Source organism: Miniopterus schreibersii, assembly GCF_964146895.1.
Source record: "Miniopterus schreibersii genome assembly, chromosome: 14".
Lineage (NCBI taxonomy): Eukaryota > Metazoa > Chordata > Mammalia > Chiroptera > Miniopteridae > Miniopterus > Miniopterus schreibersii.
Window position 1 is genome coordinate 3581849 of NC_138114.1, and position 25106 is coordinate 3606954.

The 25106-nt window shown below is 40.5% G+C and overlaps 1 protein-coding gene and 1 pseudogene across 4 annotated transcripts in view; one reads left to right on the forward strand and one right to left on the reverse strand.

Moving 5' to 3' along the window:
• The window catches only part of WAPL (WAPL cohesin release factor), an 89633-nt gene extending 64920 nt beyond the window's left edge, over positions 1-24713 (reverse strand). For 2 of the 3 annotated variants that reach the window (XM_081158749.1, XM_081158747.1), the window contains exons 1-2: positions 24254-24681; positions 20543-21063 (exon numbers count right to left, since the gene is read on the reverse strand). In XM_081158749.1, the coding sequence (XP_081014875.1) occupies positions 20543-21041 (499 nt within the window). In that variant the 5' untranslated portion in view covers positions 21042-21063; positions 24254-24681. Of the gene's footprint in view, positions 1-20542; positions 21064-24253 lie in introns of all 3 variants that reach the window. The other variant, XM_081158748.1, reaches the window with a different exon arrangement.
• Positions 6059-7140, forward strand: LOC308566914 (outer mitochondrial transmembrane helix translocase pseudogene; annotated as a pseudogene). The gene has a single exon. The product of its transcript is annotated as an outer mitochondrial transmembrane helix translocase pseudogene (transcript).
• Positions 24714-25106: the final 393 nt, after the last annotated feature.

The following is a 25106-nucleotide window of genomic DNA, read 5'->3' on the forward strand; positions in this document are numbered from 1 at the left end:
ATTTAGTATAGTAGGTAACACAGAGGGAGGGAATTGATCTTAATGAAGACTACATGGAATTTGGGAGTTAGGAGTATAGCACCGGACGGAACCACACTGCTCAGCTAGTAACTAGATGTGTAAATATTTGACAAGTCACATGACTTCTTCTGGGCCCCATTGTGCTTATCTAAAAAACAGTGAGCAACCTCTAAAAGATTAATTAAACGTATAGTATTTCCTTAAGGATTCTTAAGTTTGAAAGGAAACAGATGATTTCCTTAAAAACAAAACACAAATGTATCAATATGAGTGTATACATAGTTTTATAAAGGAAATTAAACAGCTGAGATGATTTAAAATCTTCCATGAGTGAAGTGAATTCTCTGAAGTATTTTAAAAAGTGGGAAGGGAAGTTTGATCAAAGACCTATGAATGCATTTCACAGGTTCTGCAACTCTTGTGAAATTCTATGGGGGAAAAAATGTTTGTGCACACACTTTTCAGGGAGAGCATCTATAGTTTTACCAAGTTTTCAAACACTGTAAAATATATTTTTTACTGGTTTGAAGGACAAGAGAAGGAGCTAAATATATGCAGGAAATCAGTATATGTTAACTATGGAATTGAAAACATGGATTATTCAATAAAGGATACTGAAATATGTGGGGGAAAATAAAGTTGGTTTTTACCTCAAACATGAAAATATATTCTAGATGAATCAAAGACTTAAACATTGAAAATGAAACTAGATACATATTATAAAGTAAAATGGAATTTTTAAAAATGCATTTCCCTGGAATGAGGAAGTTCTTTCTCAGATAAAAAACCCTTAATCCATACTAACTTACATAAAACCTAAAATTTAAGCATGGCAAAAAAAATGTCAAAAAGACAAAATGTGAAAAATAATTGCAGCTCATATTATTTTTAAAAAGTAAATTTCCTTAATTTGAAAAGAGCTCCTGAAAATCCAGATGAATTAAGAGACCTAAATATGGAGGAGAAAAGGTAAAGCTGTTAAAAGACAGGAGTGTATCTTTATGACCTTACACAGGGAAGGATTTCTTAAACAAGATACAAAAGTATTAACCATAATGAAAAAGACATTTATTTCATCAAAAGCAAATTCATCCATTAAAAAAAATAATAATAAATAAAACTACTTAAGAGAACTGCCAGGCAAACCAGAGTGGAGGTGGAGGGGACTGAGACTATGAAAGGAGTGCCTACAACTCAATAGTAAAAAGATACCAAGGGACTTGATTATCACTTGATAAAGAAAGGTTATTGAGACCTACCGGGTTTGGCTCAGTGGTCAGAGCATTGGCCTGCAGGTTGAAGGGTCTTGGGTTCAATGCCGGTCAAGGGCACCTACCTAGGTTGCAGGCTCCATCCCCAGCCCTGGTCGGGGCACTTGCAGAAGGCAACCAATCAATGTGTCTCTCTCACATCGATGTTTCTCTCTCTCTCTCCCTCTCTCCCTTCCTTCCTCCCTCTCTCCTTCCCTTCTTCCCTCTCTCTCTGAAAAGCAATGGCAAAAAATATCCTTGGGTGAGGATTTAAGAAAAAAAGAGGGGTATCAAATAAACATATAAAATATAAATATATTAAAAGGTGCTTATATTCATTAGTTATTAGAAAGATGCAAATTAAAACCATAATGAGATATCACTACATAATCATCAAAAGAGCTAAACGAAACACATCCTATACCACACACAAAAATAAATTCAAAATTGATAAAAGACTTAAATGTAAGACACGAAACCATAAAAATCCTAGAAAAAAATACAGGCAGCAAAATCTCAGACATCTTTCAAAGCAGTATGTTTGCCGATATACCTCTAGGGCAAGGGAAACAAAGGAGAAAATAAACAAATGGGACTGTATCAAAATAAAAAGCTTCTGCACAGCAAAAGAAACCATCAACTAAATGAAAAGGGAACCCAATGTATGGGAGAACATATTTGCAAACAACACACTGGATAAAGGGTTAATATCCAAAATATATGAGGAACTCATACAATTTAACAAAAGGAAGACAATTCAATTAAAAAACGGGCAAAGGACCTAAATAGACACTTCTCCAAAGAGGATGTACAGATGGCCAAGAGACATGAAAAAAACGCTCTTAAGTCACTCATCATCAGAGAGATGCAAATTAAAACCACAATGAGGTACCACTTCACACCTGTCAGAATGGCTCCATCAACAAATCAACAAACAACATGTGCTGGTGAGGATGTGGAGAAAGGGGAACCTGGTGCACTGCTGGTGGGAATGCAGACGGGTGCAGCCTCTACGGAAAACAGTGTGGAGGTTCCTCAAAAAATCATAAATGGAACTGTCATTTGATCCAGTGGTCCCACTTGTAGGAATATGTCTTAAGAAACCTGAAACACCAACCAGAAAGAACTTACACACCCCTATGTTCATAACTTACAATAGCTAAGATCTGGAAGCAGACCAAGTGCCTATCAGTACATGAGTGGATAAAAAAGCTGTTGTGCATTTATACCATGGAATACTATGCAGCCGTAAAAAAGAAGGATCTCTTACCCTTTGGGACAGGCATGGATGGAACTGGAGAGTTATGCTAAGCAAAATAAACCAGTCAGAAAAAGATAAGTACCACATGATCTCACTCATATGTGGAATATAATAAACAAAATAAACTGATGAACAAAATAGATCCAGAGGCATAGAAGCATGGAACTGAGGAATCTCAGAGGGAAGGCAGCGGTGGGGGAGTGGGTGGGGAGAGATTAACCAAAGAAATTACATGCTTATGTGCATAACCTACGGACACAGACATAGGTATGGTGAAGGCCTGGGGGTGGGGTGGATGGGGGGGTGGAGGGGATCAATGGGGGGGGGGGAAGGGGACATCTGTAATACTTTTAACAATAAAGATAAATTGAAACAAAAAAAACAACAACAAAAAACATATCCTATGACCCAGAAACTCCACTGCAAAGTACTTATCCATGAGAAACACATGCATATGTGCACCAAAAGACGTATTAATCTGAACCATATAAACTTCCATTTCTAAAATAAAATATTAGCAATTCCATGTGGTTCAACATAATAGAAGTATGCTTATAGCAACATCATTCCAAAACAATAAAACCTAAATATTCATCAACAGTATAATCTATACAGTAGTCTCTTCAGACAACAAAATACTGCAAAGCAATAAAAATAAGTAAAACTACATTTCTGTAGGAGCATATCCAACTGAGTATAATATCTTAATGTAACACCTACAGGGAGCAATTTGGTAGTATCTTTCCTTTTTTAATCCTCACCTGAGGACCTTTTCCCATTGCTTTTCAGAGTGCAAAGTGGGGAGAGAAACAGTGATGTGAAAGAGACACACTGCTTGGTTGCCTCCCACACACTCACTCTGACTGTATCCTTGGCTGGAATCAAACCCAGGACCCTTCAGTCCAGAGGCCAATGCTCTAACCACTGGGAAAATCCAGCCAGGACTGGTAATATCTTTTAAAATTAAAAATGTACACAAAGAAATAAGCTTACCCTTTAAGCAAGCAGTTTTACTTACAAATATTTACAAATAACTTTCCATGAGTATGAAATAACATAACACGGAAACTCGCTATAACATTGTTTCCTAGTTTTTGCTTTCATAAACAATACAAATACCTATTAATAAAAAACTAAATTATTACAGTATCTAAATACTCTGTAGCTCTAAAAAAACAATAAGGCAGGTCTATATTATGTACAATTTTGGCTGCCCTTAGGGATGGGACCAGGGAAAAGACATCTGTACCTCTTGAACTGTATACTGTCTATAAAACAGTCTATTCAAAAGCTTAAAACATAAAAACTGGCCAAGGTACATATTAAGTACTTTAAACTAGTACCTTAGTTATCTTTTCTGAAGTGCTTATCTGTTAAAGAATTACATTTATGTATAAACTACAATGTCCAAAATTTCCTTCAAAATAACTAACTGTGAAAAGAGATGGGGGGCATAAAAATAAAACAAGATTGGCTACTAATTAACATTTATTGAAGCTGGATGCATACACACACCCATCCACACACAGATGCAGATATCTTTATATATGTATATGCTGGTCTGCATACATTAACAGATATATTTCCTTCACCCTTCTTATAAGAAAGTCAAGATACTTCCTTTCACTTTTCACCAAACCCATCATTACACAGATGAAGAAAAAGAGGCCCTGAGAGGCTAACAGCAAAGGTTACCAATTAAACCAATGGCCAAAGACTTCATAAAAAGACCCATACTGAGTTCTGTTATATTACACTATAGTGATGGCTGCTAAAAAACCAAAATACTAAAGTAGAAAAACCATCTTTTTTTATTGCTGACCTTCATTTTTACTTAAATACCGTGATCTTTTAATCCACATCAATAAAAGAGGTCCAAATGAGAGGTTAAAAATCTAATGTTGGGTAAATGTGTATCACATGATGTGCTGAAAAGTAAATTTAAACAAAACCTTTGACTTCTGCTAGGGAGACCGTAAATTATAAAGAAGTGGCTTTGAAGATCATAACCCACGAAATAACCTGGGAGGTAAGCAGGTACTGCCATTACATGCAAACTACTTATAAATTAAATATCTGAGTAGCTATCATGTGAAGAGGGGAAAACTTATTCAATGTGAAGAAATCATTCAATTCATAGGAACTATAAGAATGGATAAGCAAGAACATTAAATACGAATTAAAACTATCCAACAAAGAAGGGGCTGCCTAGGAAAGAGTGTACTCCTTTGTCTAAAAGAAATATTTGATAAAATGAGACTTGATTAAAATTAATAGCTTCTGCTCTGCAAAAGACACTGTTAAGAGAAAGCCATAGACTTGGAGAAAATGTCTGCAATAAATATATCTGATAAAAGCCCTGTATCTAGAATGTATAATAAAGAACTTGTAAAGTTCAATGAGAAAATAATCCACCCAATTGAAAATGAGTAAAAAATCTGAACAGACATCACCATAGAAACTATACTGGTATCAAATAAGCAGTCATTAGTCATTGGAAAAATGCAAAAGGCTAATTTTCTTCAAATATATGAGTAATTTTTACACATCAATAAATCTAAAATCCCAGTTAAAAAAAAAAAGCAACTAGAGACATAAAGAGAAAACAGAAAAAGAAATGAGCAACTTATGAAAAGATACTCTATTTCATTCACAATTAAAAATCACAGTACACAACATATGTCAATTTTATCTCAATAAAGCTGGGGCGGGAAACAAAGTTAACTATGTTTATATTTACTAATCCCTCAGTATGTGCCTTGTACCATTCTAAATTCTTTCCATCTATTAATTCATGTGATCTCACAGCAACCATCTGAGGAAGGTACTATTATTACAAGTTCGTAAGTTTTTATGCAAAATTACAACATCCAAAAAGTTCTAAAAACTAAGTTTTCTCAAAATGCATTCTGAAGCAAAACCTGACCTCACCTAAGCGAGGCTATTGATAGCATTCATCTTAAGATTTTAGAGAGAAAAACACCGATCAGTTGCCTCCCACAAGCATCCCAACCAGGGATCAAACCTGCAACCTAGGTATGTGCCCTGACCAAGAATCGAACCTGCAACCTTTTGGTGTACGGGATTATGCTCCAATCAACTGAGCCACCTGGCCAGGGGAGGGCGGTATTTTCTTTTTATTATGAAGAAACAGTGTCTTTGAGTGCCAGCTCTGATCCTGATGGGTTGTTAATGTAAAATATATACACTGTCTATATTCCAAAATAATCCTAAAGTCCAAGATAAATCTGGCCCCAAAGGCTCCATATAAGGAAATGTGAACGTGTATCCCATTCTACAGATGAGGGACAGTAGACAGAAGGTACCGGTCAACAGTCAAAAGTGGGTGTTTGTCTGAAAAATAAAGCAACTTAAAAATAAAACGACAGCCGCAGGCTGCGCATGCTCGGGGCGAGGGGGCGGGCCGCTCGGGCAGAAGCGTTCTCCGCCAGGCGGCGTTTCCTTCCTGTGTGAGCCTAGCGAAGGCTCCTGCGGCCCAGGGTTTTGCACGGGGGTAGCTGTCAGGATGGTACATGCTGAAGCCTTCTCTCGTCCCTTGAGTTGGAATAAAGTTGTTGGGTTAATTTCCCGTTTGACAATATTTGGTGCAGTAACGTACTTTACAATCAAATGGATGGTAGATGCAATTGATCCAACCAGAAAGCAAAAAGTAGAAGCTCAGGAACAGGCAGAGAAGTTAATGAAGCAAATTGGTGTGAAAAATGTGAAGCTTTCAGAATATGAAATGAGTACTGCTGCTTATCTTGTAGACCCTCTTAACATGCATGTTACTTGGAGTGATACAGCAGGTTTAGATGATGTCATTACGGATCTGAAAGACACCGTCATCTTACCTATCAGAAAGAAACGGTTTGAAAATTCCAGGCTTCTGCAGCCTCCAAAAGGTGTTCTCTATGGGCCTCCAGGCTGTGGTAAAACGTTGATTGCCAAGGCTATAGCCAAAGAAGCAGGCTGTCGATTTATTAACCTCCAGCCTTCAACACTGACAGATAAGTGGTATGGAGAATCTCAGAAATTAACGGCTGCTGTTTTTTCCCTTGCCATAAAGCTACAGCCTTCCATCATCTTTATAGATGAAACAGACTCCTTTCTACGAAACCGTTCAAGTTCTGACCATGAAGCTAGAGCCATGATGAAAGCTGTTTATGAGTCTCTGGGATGGACTGGATACTGATCACAGCTGCCAGGTCATAGTGATGGGAGGTACTAATCATCCTCAGGATCTTGACTCAGCTATACAGCTATAATGAGAAGAATGCCTACAAGATTTCATATCAACCAGCCTGCTTTACAACAGAGAAGCAATCGTGAAACTCATTCTGAAAAATGAAAATGTGGATAGACATGTGGACCTGTTAGAAGTTGCCCAGGAGACTGATGGTTTTTCAGGAAGTGACCTGAAAGAGATGTGTCCCGATGCTGCCTTCCTCTGTGTCAGGGAATATGTCAGTTCTGCCTCAGAGGAAAGCCATGACGAAATTGAAATTCAGCCTGTGCAACAACAGGACCTGCATCAGGCAATTGAAAAGATGAAGAAATGGAAAGATGCAGCATTTCAGAATGTTTTAACACGTTTGTTTAGATTAAGAGTAAAGGTCATGTGTACCAGTCAGTGCAACCTGGTTTGGCGTGCTGTTATCATTAGGGAAATAGAATGGAAGGGGGAATGTTCTTTAAACGGTGAGGGAGTTGAATGAATTTATTAGTTTATTTAAAAATAAATAAATAAATAAGTACATACATACATACATACATAAATAAAGCATACCTATCAAACACAAATTTTACATGTAATTTTAAAGATAAAAAGTAAAAACTTCAAAAGTGCTACTCAACTGGGCCCACTACACAGAGCAGTCCAAGTTAACTCAACCTCCCCTCATCCCACGGTCCAAACAACCTGTTCTGAGAGAGCCTTATTGCCAACTGCCGGAGTCCACTCACTCCTGTGGCCTCCCACTCAAGCTGCCCATCTCCATCCACCAGTAGAACAGGAAACACACCACATACCCAGCAACTCCTCAACCAGTAGACCTCCCTTCTAGGTGGCAATTAACTCTTTAAATTAGATACATGGACCCCTCAGACCTCTGGACTTACACTAACACCTTCCAAAACATATACAAACACAATTAAATTTTAAGGAAATTCACTTCTAAATCCTCAACTTTGCATGTAATCTGGCCCAAAAACAACCCTCTGGGAATTAATCATTCTCCCACATTATGAATAACGGCCTATCTCTCATCTATCCCTAATACGACTATGGTACATTGCTCTTAACTCTGGAGCATGATCTAGAGAGAAATAATGTGATAGATTATTAGCCTCTGTGCTTAATAACTGAGTAACTCTAATATCTAGGTAACAAATTCTTTGCATGTCAGGTGCTTCCCAATTATTGCTTTCCAAACAGAAATTGCTATAACAAAACTGTGTCCATTATTTTTATCAATATGGTTTCTCAATATTTATTTGAATCCTCTCCCAAGAATATTTTTTTTCCCATTGCTTTTCAGAGAAAGTGGAAGGGGGGGAGAAATATTGATATGAGACACACATTGATTAGTTGCCTCCCCGGGGCCAGGGATCGAGCCTGCAACCAAGGCACGTGCCCTTGACTGGAATCAAACCTGGAACCCTACAGTCTGAGGACCAATGCTCTAACCACTGAGCAAACCAGCTAAGGCGGTTTCTTGATATTTTCACATATATACTAAAAAATAATTGATTGGTAACAAAGCCTTTTCTAATTCTACTACCTATGATATTCATCCTAATACACAGGAATTGAAAAAAGCCCCACCCATGTCATTAAAAGGTACATTTCCAATATATTTGCCTTTAAAATGTATAGCATCCATATTTGATCAATTACGTGCTAGTCATTGTGGCCATACAATCTAGAAGTATTTTTACATACTTAGAGCATTTTAATAACAGAAAATTCTTGAAAGATTAAATATTAATTTATATACATATTTTGTACAAAGAATTATGAAAAGGACGACCATTAAAAGACTAAATGTGAATATATTCATTAGCATAAAAAAATTCTGAAGAGGAAGTAGGACAAAAATACAATTTTGTTGTTGTTGTTAATCCTCGCCTGAGGATATTTTGCCCATTGATTTCTAGAAAGCGTGGAAAGGAGGGGGGGAAGGGGAAGGGAAGAGGGGGGAGGGGAGGAAGGGAAGGAAGGAGTGAGTGTGAGAGAGAGAGAGAGAGAAAGAGAGAGAGAGAGAGAGAGAAAGAGAGAGATCATTGTGAGAAAAACACATCAATTGGATGCCTCTCGCATGCACCGCCACTGGGCCCAGGGATTGAACCTGAAACCCAGGCACGTGCCCTTGACCAGAATCAAACCCATGACCTTCTGGTACTCAGCAACATTCTAACTGCCGAGCCACATCAGTCAGAGGCAGAAATACAATTTCAAAAAGGAAAAGAGGTGTTATAAATCTGGCCATTAAAGAACTTTTATTTCTTTAGTGTATGAAAGGGAACAGCAAATAATTAGCCATTTGCAATTAAAAAGGAGATTTTGATAAAAGCAGGATAGCAGCTACTTGGTGGTGAAGGAAGGGTCACATGGAAGACCTTCTGGAGTGACTGGCAAAATTCTATGTCTTGACCTGGGTGGTGGTTATAGAGTGCTGCTCTTATAAATAATTCATTAAGATAAACTGTTTCTATATATTAGGTTGTGCACTTTTCTGTACCTGTTTTACTTCACAATAAAAAGGTTAAAAGAAATCACTATGATACCTAAAGTGTATGTTAAGATTTATTTTAAAATGTTGATATTTACAGGCAATTGTGTATTATTTTACAGGTAATTATAACCTTTGCAAGCATTTAAGATCATGACCAGCAATCCCACAGCTTGGTACTTACCCAAGAGAACATGTCTACACAAAAACCTAAACGTCAATGTTTACAGCTGCTTCATTCATAATTTCCAAAAACTGAAAACAATCCACGTCCTTCCACTAGTGAATGGATTATAGGAAATATACCCAATGCAATACTACTCAGCAATAAAAAAGAACGAACTACTGATGCAACAACATGGAATGCTCTTTAAAAGCATTATGCTAGCCATGGCTGGTGTACTCAGTGGTTAGTGTCAGCCGCGCACTGAAGGGCCATGAGTTTGATTCCCAATCAAAGGCACTACCTGAGTTGCAAGTCTGAATCCTGGCCCCGGTTGGGGAGAGTGCGGGAGGCAACCAATCAATCTCTCTCTCTCTCCCTCTCTCTCCCCCTTCCCCTCCTTCCCTCCCTCCTTCACTCTCTCTAAAAATCAATGGAAAAATATCCTTGGGTGAGGATTTTAAAAACATTATGCCAAATGAAAAAAGCCAGATTGTTAAAGCTACATGCTACATGATCCATGTATATGACATTTTGGAAAAGACAAAACTACAGCAAAACAGATCAGTAGATGCCAGGGGTTAGTTCCTAACCACAGAGGAACTTTTGAGGTGATGAAAATATTCTATTATTCTATCTATGGATAGTGATTACATAATTGCATATACTTCCATAGAACTATACAGTTTGGTGTTTACATTATTTTAGATAATATACCAAGTATCTTCCACTTGTCCTTCCAGATCCACTCTCCACCCTAATCTCAGCCCTAGGATGCTGACCTGTATCAAAAAGTTTCCCACTGACTGGCCGATGTGGCTCAGTTGCTTGAGCACCATCCCATGCAACAAAAGGTCACCAGTTCAATTCCCAGTCAGAGCATATGCCCAGGTTTTGGGTTTGGTCCCTGGTCGTGGTGCTTATGGGAGACAACCGATCGATACTTTTCTCTCACATCAATGTTTGTCTCCTGAAAAAAATAAATAAGTAAATAAAAACATATTTTTAAAGTTTCCTGCCCAGCGGCATGGCTCGGCGGTTGAGCATCAACCTATGATCCAGGAGACTGCAGTTCGATTCCCAGTCAGGACACATGCCCAGGTTTCCGGCTGGATGCCCAGCAGGGGGGCATGCAGGAGGCAATCACTCGTGTCTCTCACATCATTGTTTCTGTCTGTCTGTCTCTCTCCCCCTTCCACTCTCCCAGAAAAAGCAATGAAAAAAATATCCTCGGGTGAGGGTTAGAAAAAAACAAAAATATCTTCAGGTAAGGATTACAAAAAAAAGAAAAAGCTTCCTTACCCTCAGGCTTTAATTGGGTTCAACCCATTAGGAGCCCCAGCAGGACAAAGGAAGGAAGGAGGTAGGTTCAGGTATTTTACTCCTCCAGTGCTTTCCTTATGAAGCCCTCTATATGGCTCAGATAATCCTTCTGTCCCTGTGAAAATAGGTGATAATAGCTCCACTGCAGCTAACTGGGCCAGGGCACCATTCCTTCTGCTTTCCCTAACATTCCTCTCACATCTTTGTAAATAACCCCTATATAAATAAACCTTCCTGGTATTAGGCTAATTGGGGCATGACTTCTGTTTCCAGCTGGGATCTTGACTGATAAATCAAAATGCAAACTTTAAAAATTTATTGGGAAAGGGAAGGAATGAATGAAGTGGGATCAGTTTTCAAAAACTGTTCAGATGATTTATGAACAAAGATTTGAAAACTGCTCTAGGAAAATTTGGTTCTAGAACCACCAATGCCTGACTCTCATAGTTTCTCTGGGTCATGATCCAAAATGTAAACACACCTTGTCATCTACCTTCGCCTGTACTTTAATACTCAAAATGGATCTGTACTTCTTTCCAATCCCAACCCAGCAACATTCCCTCCACACACCCCTTAAGTCCAGAGTATCCAGCCCTGAGTGATCAGCATACTCACATATACATGGGGGCTCATTCCCTTTCCCAATTCCTTGTCCTAGCTGAAAACTTAACTAAGAATGCCCCCAAGTATCTCAGAGTAGGACGGTTCTGGGGTCAATGGTATGCTGGCTCTCCAGAACCTCTTTATAAAACTATTACTCCACCACCCTCTCAAAAAAGCCCATTCTTTTGAGGCTTGTGGCACCTAGTTAGTTACCCTCTAATCTTCCCTAGACCTGACATTTAACACCCTCTAATTCACTTATTTAAGAATTTTACACAAAATTTATAATCTACCTCTCCATGCCAGTTTTGCTATCATCCTGAATTCCACCAAATCCAAACCCCTCTAACCTCCCAGTTTTCTACATTCCTTCTCAGCCACCAGTTGTCACAATTTCATTAGGAACTTATGTCCTAAAAGGCTTCACTTCAATGTATCTTTATTGATTTCAGAGAGAGGAAGGGAGAGGGAGAAAGGGGCACAGAAACATCCATGATTAGAGAGTCACTGATCAGCTGCCTCCTGCACACCTCCCACTGGGGATAGAGCCCACAACCCTGGCATGTGCCCTGACCGGGAATTGTACTGTGATCTCCCGGATCATAGGTTGACGCTCAACCATTAAGCCACGCTGGATGGGAAAGGCTTCACTTCTTCAGTATTAAAATCAAAGAACCCACTTTTAAATCACAACTTGCCAACTATCCAACTTGACTGTTCCAGTAATCCCATTTTTTACTTTTATTTAATAAGACTCTCGGTATATTGACTTCTCTCTCTTCTTTCTCTTACCCACCAGGCTTGTTCAGTTACTAAACATTTTAAATCCCACAGTCCAGCCTGGCCGGGCGTGGCTCAGCGGTTGAGTGTCCACCTAGGATCCAGGCGATCAGGGTTCGATTCCAGGTCAGGGCACATGCCCGTGTTGCGGGCTGCAGCCGATCAATGACTCTCTCATCATTGATGTTTCTATCTCTCTCTCTCCCTCTCCCTTCCTCTCTCTGAAATCAATAAAGATATATTTTAAAAATAAATAAGTAAATAAATAAATCCCACAGTCCATCATTTCAATCACCTTCTGGGCAATATGCTAAATTATTTTTCTTCTGTGCCTGTTCATTCCCCATCTTGTCAGATAAAATGCCAATTCGGGATAATTCTAATTATCCTACCCAATATTCTATATTCTGTGTAGGTTCTAACAGGACCTACTGAGGGGGTGGGGGTACAGGGACAACCCATTCACTCATACAATTAGTAACCGTAAGTTTTTAGTAACAAACTTCAACTAAGGCCCCAATAATGTCCAGAAATCCTCTCTCCGGACTCCTTCCACTGTCTGCAAAATGTTTGAACTCTTTGCCTTTCCCCTCTAGCCCCCATATTACCCCTGCCTACCTTCTTTCTTTCAGAGATAACTACTTCTGTCATTGTATGGGAGAAAAAAAAAAGCTTCCATCCATAAACCATCTTATCGTCCATCCTCCTACTAGGCTCACATTTTCACCCATCTTTCCCCGTGTGCAGAAAATGCAGTATCCCTTCTCCCAAGGCCACTGTCCCCATGTGCTCTGGATCCTATGCTTCAAGGCTCTCTCATTGTAATCAAACCTTCCAGAATCCCTCATATATCTCTAGGTGCCCTTTCCTTTCCTTTTCTTTCTGGTTAATCCTCACCCAAAGATATTTTTACCATATTATTATTATTATTATTTTTTTTAAAAAGAGAGTGGGAAAAAGGGAGGGGCCAGAGAGAGAGAGAAAACACCAATGCGAGACACACTGATTGATTATCTCCCACATGCACACCGACCAGGCCCAGGGATTGAACCCAAAACCCAGGTACATGCCCTTCACCAGGAATCGAACCCATGATCCTTTGGTCCTAGAACCAACGCTCCAACCACTGAGCAACACCACCAGGGCTCTAGCTGCCCTTTTAATTCTCCCCTCCAAACATCTTTAACAAGTTGTATATAGTTGTTACCCCTATTTTCTCATTGTACTCTCACTACTCAGCGACAACTCCAATCCAGTATGCACACTCCAATGCCTGCTTTGCAGTCTTTGCATTCATTGACTTTGCAGCAGCATTTCTAATTCAGCTGATTCTCAGTGAACACCTTTTTGCTGGTCTCTATAAAATATCACTTGCTTAGCCCTGGCTGGGTAGCTCAGATGGTTAGAGTGTCATCCGACTATACCAAGGTTGTGGGTCCAATCTCTGGTCAGAGCACATAAAAAAAGCAATCAATGAATGCATAAATAAGTGGAACAACAAATTGGTGTTTCTCTCCCTCTCTCTCAAATCAATAAATGATCACTTGCTTGATTTTCCTTCAGGTGCTCTAGTTGCTCCTAATTCAACTTTCTTCTAGTTTTCCTTCCTCTTCTCTCCATCCATCAAGTACTCCAAGTTCTTCACAGCTCAGTACTTTTTCCTCACGTTCCCCTTGACTAGATCTAACCCTATACTTTCAAGTAACATTTATATGCTTAATCTCAAATTTATCTTCTCCAAGATTTCTTATCTGAGTTCCATACCAGAAGATCCTACTGCCTCCTGAATATACTGCAAACATCTCAAACCCATGTGCCCAAAACTGAACTGATGAACTTTACCTCAAAACATCATTTTGCAACACCTCCTTGTGAGCTCAGCTGCTCATACTGGATACTTGGGAATCATTCCTGATATCTCCTTCCTCACTGTCCATGTCACCAAGCTCTGGCACTTTTAGCCTTTCTCAGTGTACCAGTAAGTCTCAAGTTAAATGTCAGCCTTGCCCCCACGCCTACCTCAAACCAGGTAAATGAGTGTCTTATGCACTCTCATAGCACCCAATACTTTCCATAATTTTCAGCACACTTCTTATTCTTTATTCAATCTGTCTTGCTCACCAGAATCTGAATACTCATCTTGTTCATGGATATACACCCAACACTCATCATATAAAGGGCACTAAGATAATAGTTGGATGGTTGGACACAAGGCCTCCCCCAGACCTTCTGATGAACAAATTCATGCTCCTCTACCATCAAGGCCTTGGAAAAGTTGAGGACTGCTTCCTAAAGAGTCAGTGACTTAGACCAAAAAACTTATGGTGTATCACCTGGCTCTAAATTCTAATGTGGAATACATATGGAAAATGCTCTGAAAAGCATCAAGTACTATACAAAAATGTGTTGTCACCTGCACTTTTGTTATTGCTCAAGTCTTAAGAATGATGCTTTTACTAAGAAAATCTTTTACAAATTAAAGTTCTACTTTAAAACGAAATGAATTTAATTAAAATTATAGTGTCTCCTTCAAATTTTACATAATGTTGTATTCAGCACAAAAAATTAGAAAAGTAGAAGATATTACCTGTAAAAATAAGGTCAGTTTTATTCACTAGGTATTTTAAGTAGTTTGGACATGATTCTTATTATTTTTTAAAATTACTTCAGTAGAGGCAAGAGAGAATCTGTAATTTGTTCTTTGTCAAAATAAGGTTATTTCCAACATCAAGACAAAACTAATCATATAGTGACAGTCTGTTAGTTTAAATATAAGGCTTTAATATGATAAAATTAAGATTATTCACATCAGAATACAGCAGCACTTTGGATGTTTCTCAAATCTTGCACTTAATAGTCAAAGATATTCAGTTTCTGTGCTTTACCCTCCATAAAATGAGAGTAAAGCCTGCCTTATATAGTTGTGATTAAGGATCAACTGATATATACAGGGCTCAGCACAAAGTAGGAACTTAATAATAGGAATCTTACCCACTTCTTTTTTAAGCTTTTTAATTACAGTTTACATTCAATATTATTTTGGATTAGTTTCAAGTGTATAGCACAGTGGTCAGACAATCACACACTTCACAGTGCTCCCCCCAATGTTTCCAGTACCACCTGGCACCATATGCTGACTATAATCCCTATGCTGTACATTCCATCCCTGTGACTATTTGTGCTTCTTAATCCCTTCACCTTTCACCCTGTCCCTCAACCCCTCTCCCCTCTGGCAACCATTAGTCTGTTCTCTATGAGTCTGTTTCAATTTCGTTTGTCCATTTAATTTGTTCTTTAGATTCCGCAGATAAGTGAAATCATATGGTATGTCTTTCTCTGACTAAGGTATTCCACTTAGCACAATACCCTCTAGGTCCATCCATGCTCACAAAGGGTAAGATTTCTTTTTCTTTTCTAATAGCTGAGTCTTACCCACTTCTCTTGAAAGAAGTTGACTTTAGGTAATGACTTAAGTGTATTTAATCAGCAAAGACATTCAATATCTAAACTGAGGCAAGTAGCTCTTGCTGATACTATACCTTCAGAATTCTTTAATAATCCTCATTAACCACCTGTACTTTATCCAATGAGCAGAGGACAATCCCATCTCAGGTAACAAGTTCCTGGCCTACTTTAAGCTTTCAGGAACAGGACAATCATCTCTCTTTCTAAAAATCACCCTCAGTTATAAATCAAAGTTCTTCACTTCCTGAGAGTAACAGCCCTTTAAGTTACAAATATTCAGTACAGCTTTGAGCAAATGGAAAAATTTTACTGGCTACAAAACCAGTCATGCAAATTAAGAGCCTATGCAGTAGTTAAGTTATCTCAATATTTGGCAGGATGTGTAGACTGAATCCCAGCTGGCTGGCAAGTACAGTGTGCCAAGTAGAAATATAAGTCTTTGCACACTTTATTCTAGACTCTAGATTAAAAATCTAGAGCAGAAAGCACAGATGGAAAATGAAAGTAGCTTCATATAAAAGGCAAGAGCAGTTTTCTTTTACCCTTAATGCACACAGCCCTGGATTCTACACTAAAGAATATTCCGAGATCTCTAGAAGGGCAAACCTTTAGGTCATGTTAACAGTGTTGTTGTTTTTTTAATGTCTTCATTGATTTCAGAGAGAGGAAGAGGGAGAGAGAGGAACATCAACGATAAAAGAGTGTCACTGATTGGCCGCCTCCTGCTCAACCCCTACTGGGGATTGAGCCTGCAACCTGGTAATCTGCCCTGACCCAGAATCGAACCAAGATCGCCTGGATCACAGGTCTATCTATGCTCAACTGCTGAGCCACACCGGCCAGGCTGTTAACAGTCATTTTTAAGTGGCACACTTGAGAAATCACTGGCTTTAATAGCAACTGCAACTACAGTATTTGCAAATGAAATAGGAAATCCTAAATCTGCTTTGAAATAATGCAAGGAGTAGAGGATGGGAAGTGGAAATAGTGTGTAAAATAGATGAAACAAGATTTGCCATACGCTGACGACCGTTAAAGCTGGTAAATTTTTAGTTTTTGTTTTTTTTTAAAAAAAGACATTTTACCAACTCAATTATTCTTTGCAGTTCTGTTTGTAATCTTGCTTCTTAAAAGTTTCCTTACCCATCAAGCATCTATTTGGAAAATGGCAACCATTACATGTTTTATCATGGCCTCATTCTGAGTTACCTCTTCAAGTAAGCCACAATTTTTAATAGTATTATGCAGTGTAAAATATTTAAAACAAAGAATTTTAATAGTACCTAAAAGTTAACCACAAACTCCCCTACAGAGAAAGAGATCACTTTAAAACTTAATACCAAGAGAAATGATACAGTACGTTTGAACTTAGACAATCCCTTTACATTGATGTGATGTACAACAGTCCCCCCACTCTTATATGCAGTTTCATTTTCCAGTTTCAACTGTCCGTAGTCAACCAGGATCCGAAATTATTAAATGGAAAATTACATAAACAATTCATAAGTTTTATATTGTGCGCCATTCTGAGAAGCGTGATGAAATATCTCACCATCCCGCTCCAGGATGTGAATCATCCCTTTGTCCAGCATATTCACAATGTATATGTTACCTATCCATTAGTCACTTAGTAGCCTCTTCTGTTATCAGATGACTGCCATGGTATCACAGTACTTGTTTCAAATAAACCTTACTTTACTTAATAATGACCCCAAAGCCATTCACGTAACTTTTATTATAGTGTATTATTATAATAGTTCTATTTTGTTGTTGTTAATTTCTTACTGTGCCTAGTTTACAAATAAAACTTTACCACAGGTGTGCATGTATAGGAAAAAACATAGTATATATAGGATTCGGTACTATTTATGGTTTAAGGCATCCATTGGAGGTCTGAGAATGTATCCCCTGCTGATAAGGGGGGACTACTCTAATTATACAGTGAAAAACAATCTGAATGAACAGGAACATTTCACTGGAAGGACACTATGGAACTTAACTTGTACGCTCTGAATAAGCTTGATTATAAAACTTCTGAAAGATTCTTGAATAAAATGCCTGAACATGATCTACAAAGGATTTCAGAAATTCCTGACACCTAAGCAGGTAGGTGTACAAGCACTTTTATCTGAAGTCCAAAATTTTATCATTCTCAAAAGGATCTTTAATTCAAAAAGGTTAGGAACCACTTTAGATTTATGGATTCCTTTTATTAAGAACTTAGGTTTGGCTCTGGCCGGTGTGCTCAGTGGTTAGAGTGTCAGCCTGCACATCTTGGATTGATTATAATACATTTTAAAGAGCTGATGTGGGAAACAATTTTTATGCTCTGCCTTTTTATGAAAAGACACGCACCTGGTTTGCGGGTTAGATCCCCAGCCCTGGTTGGGGTGCGTATGGGAGGCAACCAATAGATGGGTCTCTCTCACAATGATGTTTTCCTTCTCTCCCCCCACCCCACCCTTCCTTTCCATTCTCTCTAAAAATCAGTGGAAAAAAAATATCCTCAGGTGAGGATTAACAAAAAAACCTTAGGTTTGGGTTTCTAAACTTCTATAAAATCAGAAGGCTTTCTGAATGAGAATAAATCTTACAGACGTAATGCAAGAAAAGAGTTTAGACACGAGGAATTCAAAATTTAGGGGGGAGGCAAAGGAAAAAAGATTATAACGTATAAAAGTATTCCCAGAACTATAACCAACTAGTAAACATACGAACTTATAAATGTTCTATAAGAACTTAGGATAAGGCTGCCATGAGATTTAAAAGCACTCCCTCCAAGTCCCCCCATCTTATCTTACAGGGGGCTGCCAGGGTTGCTGCAGCTCTCAGTGGCCAAAGGAGAGAAGGAAAAAAATGAAATATTCAGTATTACTCCCTTCCCACTAACAGTGCCTTGCGAAGGAAGAAGATGGACAAGATGTTCTTTAACATTTGTTCGTCTGTATTTTAGTATACATTTTCAACTCACAAATCCATTATAATGGAGTCTGGATTCCCAGTCAGGCCATAGTATCACACCAAAGCTACCATTTAGCTACCTCGGCCTAGGAAGCTAATATCTTATTTCTACAGAAAATGGTTTCCAGTTACCACTGAACAGCTTCAAATGGCAGTTTGGACATATATATACAGTATAGATGTAACACCAGCACAGCTACTTATGCAGTTGCTGCCTTTGAATATTTAACTGTTCTCCCTTTACATAAACATTCATCTTCTTGATACCCTCTGCCTGTCAATGATGCCCTATTCTCCAAAAGACAGCACTTGGAGAAGCCTGTATCTGCCTTTCATGACCACTTTTACCACTTCCCCAGCTTCATCTTCCTTCCTCCAGCCTATTCACCCTGTGGATCAACTATCAGAGGAGGGCAAGACGTGACTGAAGTGAAAGCATTCCCAGAGGCTTGGCACAGTGGAGGACACACAGTAGCTGCTCAATATGTTGAAAATCAACAAATTAATCTCATCCCAATTCTGTCACTAGCTGACCCTGGACCTCTTTGAGCCTGATATATAAAATAAGAAGAGCTGAGTTAAAAGTTTATCTTGGCTCGATTATATCTTTAGGAGCTGATCCGGGGAATGGTTTTTATGCTCTGCATTTTAATGAAAAGTTATGAACGATGGTTCAGAAAAAATGTGAGCAAAGCATAAAGACAGCCAAATCAGAATTAACCAGGAGGATCACGGGAATGACAGTAACAGCTGGCTCATCCTCTCATCCAAGGGTGAGAAAGAGTAGAAAGGTTCAGCACTGTTACTAAGACTATGCAAGGCAAAGACTTTTATCATTCTGCTTTGAGGCCTCCCAACATTAAAAGCCCCAAAAGAAAAAATTCCTCTGAAGAACTGAATACTAAGAAAGTTTTGTCTTTTAACTCCTTTTCAAAACATGTGATCTACATCTGCCAAGAAGTCAAGAACTAAAAAAGTTTGCTTTCAACTACAGTGCCACCCTTGTCCCACTGTCGACAGGCACATGCAGTCAGTCTCCTGCCACCTCCACCCTCAGCTCTCCAGCTTTGTTTAATCCTCACCAGAGGGAGGGAGGGAGGGAGGGAGGGAGGGAGGGAGGGAGGGAGGGAGGGAGGGAGGGAAGGGAACATGGATGTCAGAGGAACATCGACTGGTTGCCTTCTGTAGGTGCCCTGACCAGGGATAGAACCTGCAGCCTAGGTACGTACCCTGACTGGGAATCAAGCCATTAACCTTTCAGAGAACAGGGCGACACTCAACCAACTGGGCCACTCTAGCCAGGCAGCTCATCAATCTTTTAGTTAATTGCACTTTTATCATTTATTCTAAGTCTCAAATCCTTTACAAAAGGAGTAGGGGAACAACTGATAAGGCATATTGTTTTAGGAATGAACACTAGATGCCAAATTTTCAAATTAACACTTTAAAAATACATCTGATTTTGTGGATTGAAATCCATTAGTACAAGCTGCTACCTGCACCAGACTATAAACTAATCTCAATTTGTAATGAAGTTAAATTCTTCAATGTTTGCACTCAATACCTCCTTAATCTTTCTAAACTAGTTTTGGAGGAAAGCCTAACACTCCTAAACCTAATCCTCACTGTAAATGCTCATCTCATTTTCATTATCAGTAACCAAATCCTCCACAGTAATAAAAACTATTTACTATGTAATCCTAACGCAACAAAAGAGATGTTTCTTATTGGAACTGGGAGTTAGGGACTTATGAACGACTGTTCCCAAAATGAGTAATAGTCTGGAAACACCCAAGTTGTTTCAACCGCCAACTGGTACTTTAAAGTTTTTAAATCTCTTCTACAAAATTATTTGTAGTCCCCATTAATCATAAATGCAGAAAGAAAACCCAACAAGTATAGTATTTTAGAATTTAAATCCTTTCACTAAATTGCTTGCACAAAGCTCTTTTAGCTCACAATAAAGAAAATCAAAACTTACCTAAAGTCATTAACTTAGCACAACTACTTCTGCTTGCATCGTCTTCTAAGATTCGGTTTGTGCTCTTTTCTTTCTCAAGCAAAGTATCCTCCAAATGTAAGCATTTATCAGACACAACACTGTCTTCATCCACCGCATGACTAATTTTGCTATTAGCTTCAAGTACAGAAGTGACATCTTCCAGCTGAGCAGCTTCACTAGTTTCTGAATGAGAGGAACCCTTACCCTGGGCTAAATTCTTTGAAGAAACTGGTAGAGACTCATCATCGCTATCAAATCCAAAAGGATCGCCAGTATTTTCTTCTTCCACCTTAGGTTTCTTCGGAATTTCTTGGATATCTGGTTTGAAATTGGGCCTCTTCTGCCCTAATTTAGCCATAAATGTGGTCTCTCCCCATTTTGTGCTAAGGGTGGTCCGTTTGTTGGAAAAGACTTCATCAAATTTTGAACTGCCATTTCCACCTTTCCTACTGTATGTTTTCCCAAATCTGGATGTCATTTTGACACCTGTTTCATATTCTCTGCAGGAGGGGAAAAAAAAAGAATATATATAATCACCAAATACTTAAGTATTAACATTGAGCATAAAAATAAGAACCCAGGGATTCTCCCCATGTGGCTTTCAACATTCAAGAAACAAATCTTTAAAAAACTGTTAAATAAATATGGCAAGGGCATGTAAAGTGAAAGGCTCATTTTTCACTCTATGTATTTCCATATGTCAATTTTTTTTACAGTGAGTACGTATTCATATGCTGCTTAGAAAAACTAACCAACTTATAATACAGCATACACAAAACTTCTAGTGGAGCATCAATTTTTTTTTCAAATGAATCTTACTATTCTTAACATACCTTAAAAAAGTAATCTTAAGGGTAATTTTCCCTAGTATAAAAATCTTAAGCACAAAATATCTACAGTTTTCAGGATCTCAGAAATATCAAATTGACTAAATTTAGTTCTTGAAATTTCAGAAAACTTATTAATATGAGGGAGGAAATTGGGAAAATTGTTCAATTTTCTCATATATTAAAACATGCAGCTTTTAACCCAGCTTTAAATTCTAACTCTTGGTCTAATGCAATTTGAAGTGTGACTTGAAAAATATTCTTTAGCCCTGGCCAGTGTGGCCCCATGGCTAGAGCATCAGCCCACGCACCGAAGGGTCTCTAGGGTTCGATCTGGGTCAAGGGCACATACTTGGGTTGCAGGTTCAATTCTCAACCCTGGTCAGGGTGCATGTGGGAGGCAATCAATAGATATGTTTCTCTCACACTGATGTTTTTCTCCCCCCTCCCCCTTCCAGTCAACTCTTTCTAAAAAATCAGTGGGGAAAACATCCTTGGGTAAGGATTAAATATATGCACACGTACATGTGTGCACACACGCATGTACACACACACTTTAACTGGCCATCTACCTAAATACAGGCAACCATACTGATTCTCTCTTCCTAGTCCCTATAGGGCTGTGCTCCTTGCTGAGTTACATTTTCTGGAGCTGGTGAACTCCAGCATATTACAGTGGTCTGTGGATTATTAAAGGAAGCAAGAGAAACATAACTTTTCCTCTTCGCTTTATAAAAGATAAACCAATTCGTCTGATTTAATCTACATTTTTTTGATATGTTTTTTATTGATTTCAGAGAGACGAAGAGGGAGAGATAGAAACCTCAATGATGAGGGAGAGTCATTAATAGGCTGCCTCCTGCACGCCTCCTACTGGGGATCAAGCCCACAACCCAGGCATGTGCCCTGACTGGAGTCCAGACATGACCCCCTGGTTCATAGGTACACACTCAACAACCGAGCCACACCGGTGGGGCTGATTTATCTACATTTTAATAACAAATCTAGGTCAAAAATTTGCAGGAAGGTAAATCAAAACAGGCAAACAAGTTACAGTACTTTTTAAACACTACCAACTCTTATCCCTTTCTTACACTTTGACCTTCTCAAGTTTAAACAGCAATATTTAAATATAACTAGAAAACAATGAACAATTGCCTAGGGGCTTGAAAAAAATCTTCACCCTTACAAGAACTGAAATGATATAACATGTATTTTTGAATATATCTTGACCTATCCTTTAAATGTATTTCCTGTATTAACTTAATCACTATAAACTTAGTTTTATATAATTTCAGTAGAGAATTTTCCCCTCTCATATGCTTGGTTAGAAGCAAAATCTAACTTGACAAAATAATTAATTTGGTCATCATACACAGCTGCATTAAGAGTCCATAAATACTTTGAAAACCTTTTAATATATCTCCAAACTTTCTGCTAGGAGAGATCTATTTTTCCTTCTACCGTAGATTTACACTAAAGAATCTTACTGTCTTTCTTCAGTACAACCTAAACAAAACCAAGTATATTTGGTAGCTACAAGAATTACAAAGTAAAGTGATTTCTTTTCATTCCTCCAAGAATGTAAAGGCTGGATCTGCAGACCTACATTTACACGCCCCCCCCCCAAAGCTAGAATGTTTTGGATACACTTACACCATAACGACCTAAAAATGTTGACTGAAGGCCAAACCAAAAACCTAGACTTGCGCTCCTTAGGTCCACACCAGAAAAACTCATTGCAAAAATGGTCCTGGAACCACAAAGCATTCAATGGTTGTAAAATCAGTTACAAGTCTGCAGGTGAATATCAGGTATTAAGGAGTTCATTAAATATAAGAAAAACCATGCTTATCTTTTTAAAAAGAATTTCTTTTACAAAGATATACTGAAAAATCGATGAGATGATTTCAGCGATTCTCTCACTTCAAGGGAGTGTGAAATGTAAGTGTAAACGAGAAAATTTTAGTGGTGTTAATAACTTAAATCTGAGTGATGAGGACATGGGAATTTAATATATAATGCCACCTACTTTTGATATCCTTTACAGTTTTCCACGTCTTTTTTTAAAAGTCACTAAACAGATTACTGTGATGACATTATCTAAGCCTATGGCGTCGAGTGCGTATAAATTGAAAACTAAGTGTGCGGACATATTTTACACTGTATTTTAAGTAAATTTCAAGTACACAGGCTCTCTCGCCCAGGCTTCCACCAAAGGAGGAAAGGATGATTCCAAACCAAGTCCTCTCGGTCGCTGGGCCTTTTCCTTCCCCAGCCAAAGCCAGGTCGCATTTTCAGGGAAGTGCGCTGGGATAAAAAGTCCTCGCACTTGCCCCCGTCCAAACCCAGAGAATTTCGGCTCCCCACACCCAGGGGCTCCCTTTCAAGACCGTAAGCTGATGGGGCAACGCTAGCCCCCCAGAAACCCTCTCCCGCAGCTGCCGGCGCGCCAGGGGCAGCGCGAGGCGCCCGCTCGGGCTCGAGCTCACGCAACTTTTCTGCTCCCCGCCCCCACCGCCGGGAGAGGGACGTCGCTTCCGACGCCCCGGAAGCCTCTGCCACCGAGTCCCCGGGTGGCGCGAGGCCGCGGCGGCGGCCAGGGCGAGAGGGGAAGGCGGCACGGACGCAGGGCTGAAACCCGCACGCTCGGCCGCGGCTGGGGCGACAGGAGACCCGCGGCCGCCCGGAAAGAACTCGGAAAAGGGACAAATAATAGAAGAGAAAGAGTTCAGGTTCCCTGCCCAACTTCCCCAGGCCGGGCGCGAGAGACAGCCAGACCCCCGCCACCCCCGCCAGCACCCTGCCTCCCCACCCTCCCGGGCGCGCCCCGGCCCTAGGCGGCCGCCCAGACCTCACTCACCCTCGGCGCCTGGCCGGTGCTCTGGCCTCGGGCCGCCTCTGCCTCTCCCGCCCCCAACGGCGCACGGGCGGGCGCAGGAGTCCCGCGCGGAAGGACAGGGCCCGCTGGGGCGCGAGGAGCGGCCAGGGGCTCCGCCACCGTCAGAACCCGCGACTCCGCTCGCGGTAAATAGGAAACCGGGGAAGGGGGGGAGGAGCGGCGGCACCGCAACTTCCCTCCGGGCCTTGAGCGCCGCCAGCCGGGCCTGGGCCTGGCCTCCCTGGCCGCCGGAGCCGCTACGTGCCCCCGCTGGGCCGCCGCCGCCTCCTGCGCCGCCGCTTCCGCCGGTGAATGGTCAGCGCTGGAGTTTGAACAGGGCCCTGAACCATCTCAACGCCATTTGCGCTCCCGGCCCCCACCTCCTTCCTCCAACAGCCGCTCGCTCCGTCACTGCGCTTCCCACAGGCCCCGCGCGGCGCCCGACCCCGCAGCCAATCGCGCGGCCGCTTACTCAAACCGCCGCGCAGGCGCCGCGCCCCGCACGCCCCGGTGCCCGCCATTGGCCTGCCGCGGGGCCCGACGGGAGTTGTAGTCCCGGTCGGCGAGGGCGCGGGTGCTGAGAGCCCGGCGCGGGAGCGGCGACGGGCGGAGCGGCTCCCGTGTTCTCGTCCCGCGCGGGCTCGGGCGCCAGTTGCGGCGCCCGGCGCCGCCGGAGACGCGCGTGTGGCGGGGAGGCCGGGGCGCAGTGCAGGCAGCTGTGTCAATCGTTTCCCCTCCAGGGACCCGCCGGTGTCTGGGGACGGCGGCTTGTGCAGCTGCTGCGGGCCCGCTGGGGCCGCGGCTCGGGAGCGGGGCGAGGAGCTCGCGCCTCAGA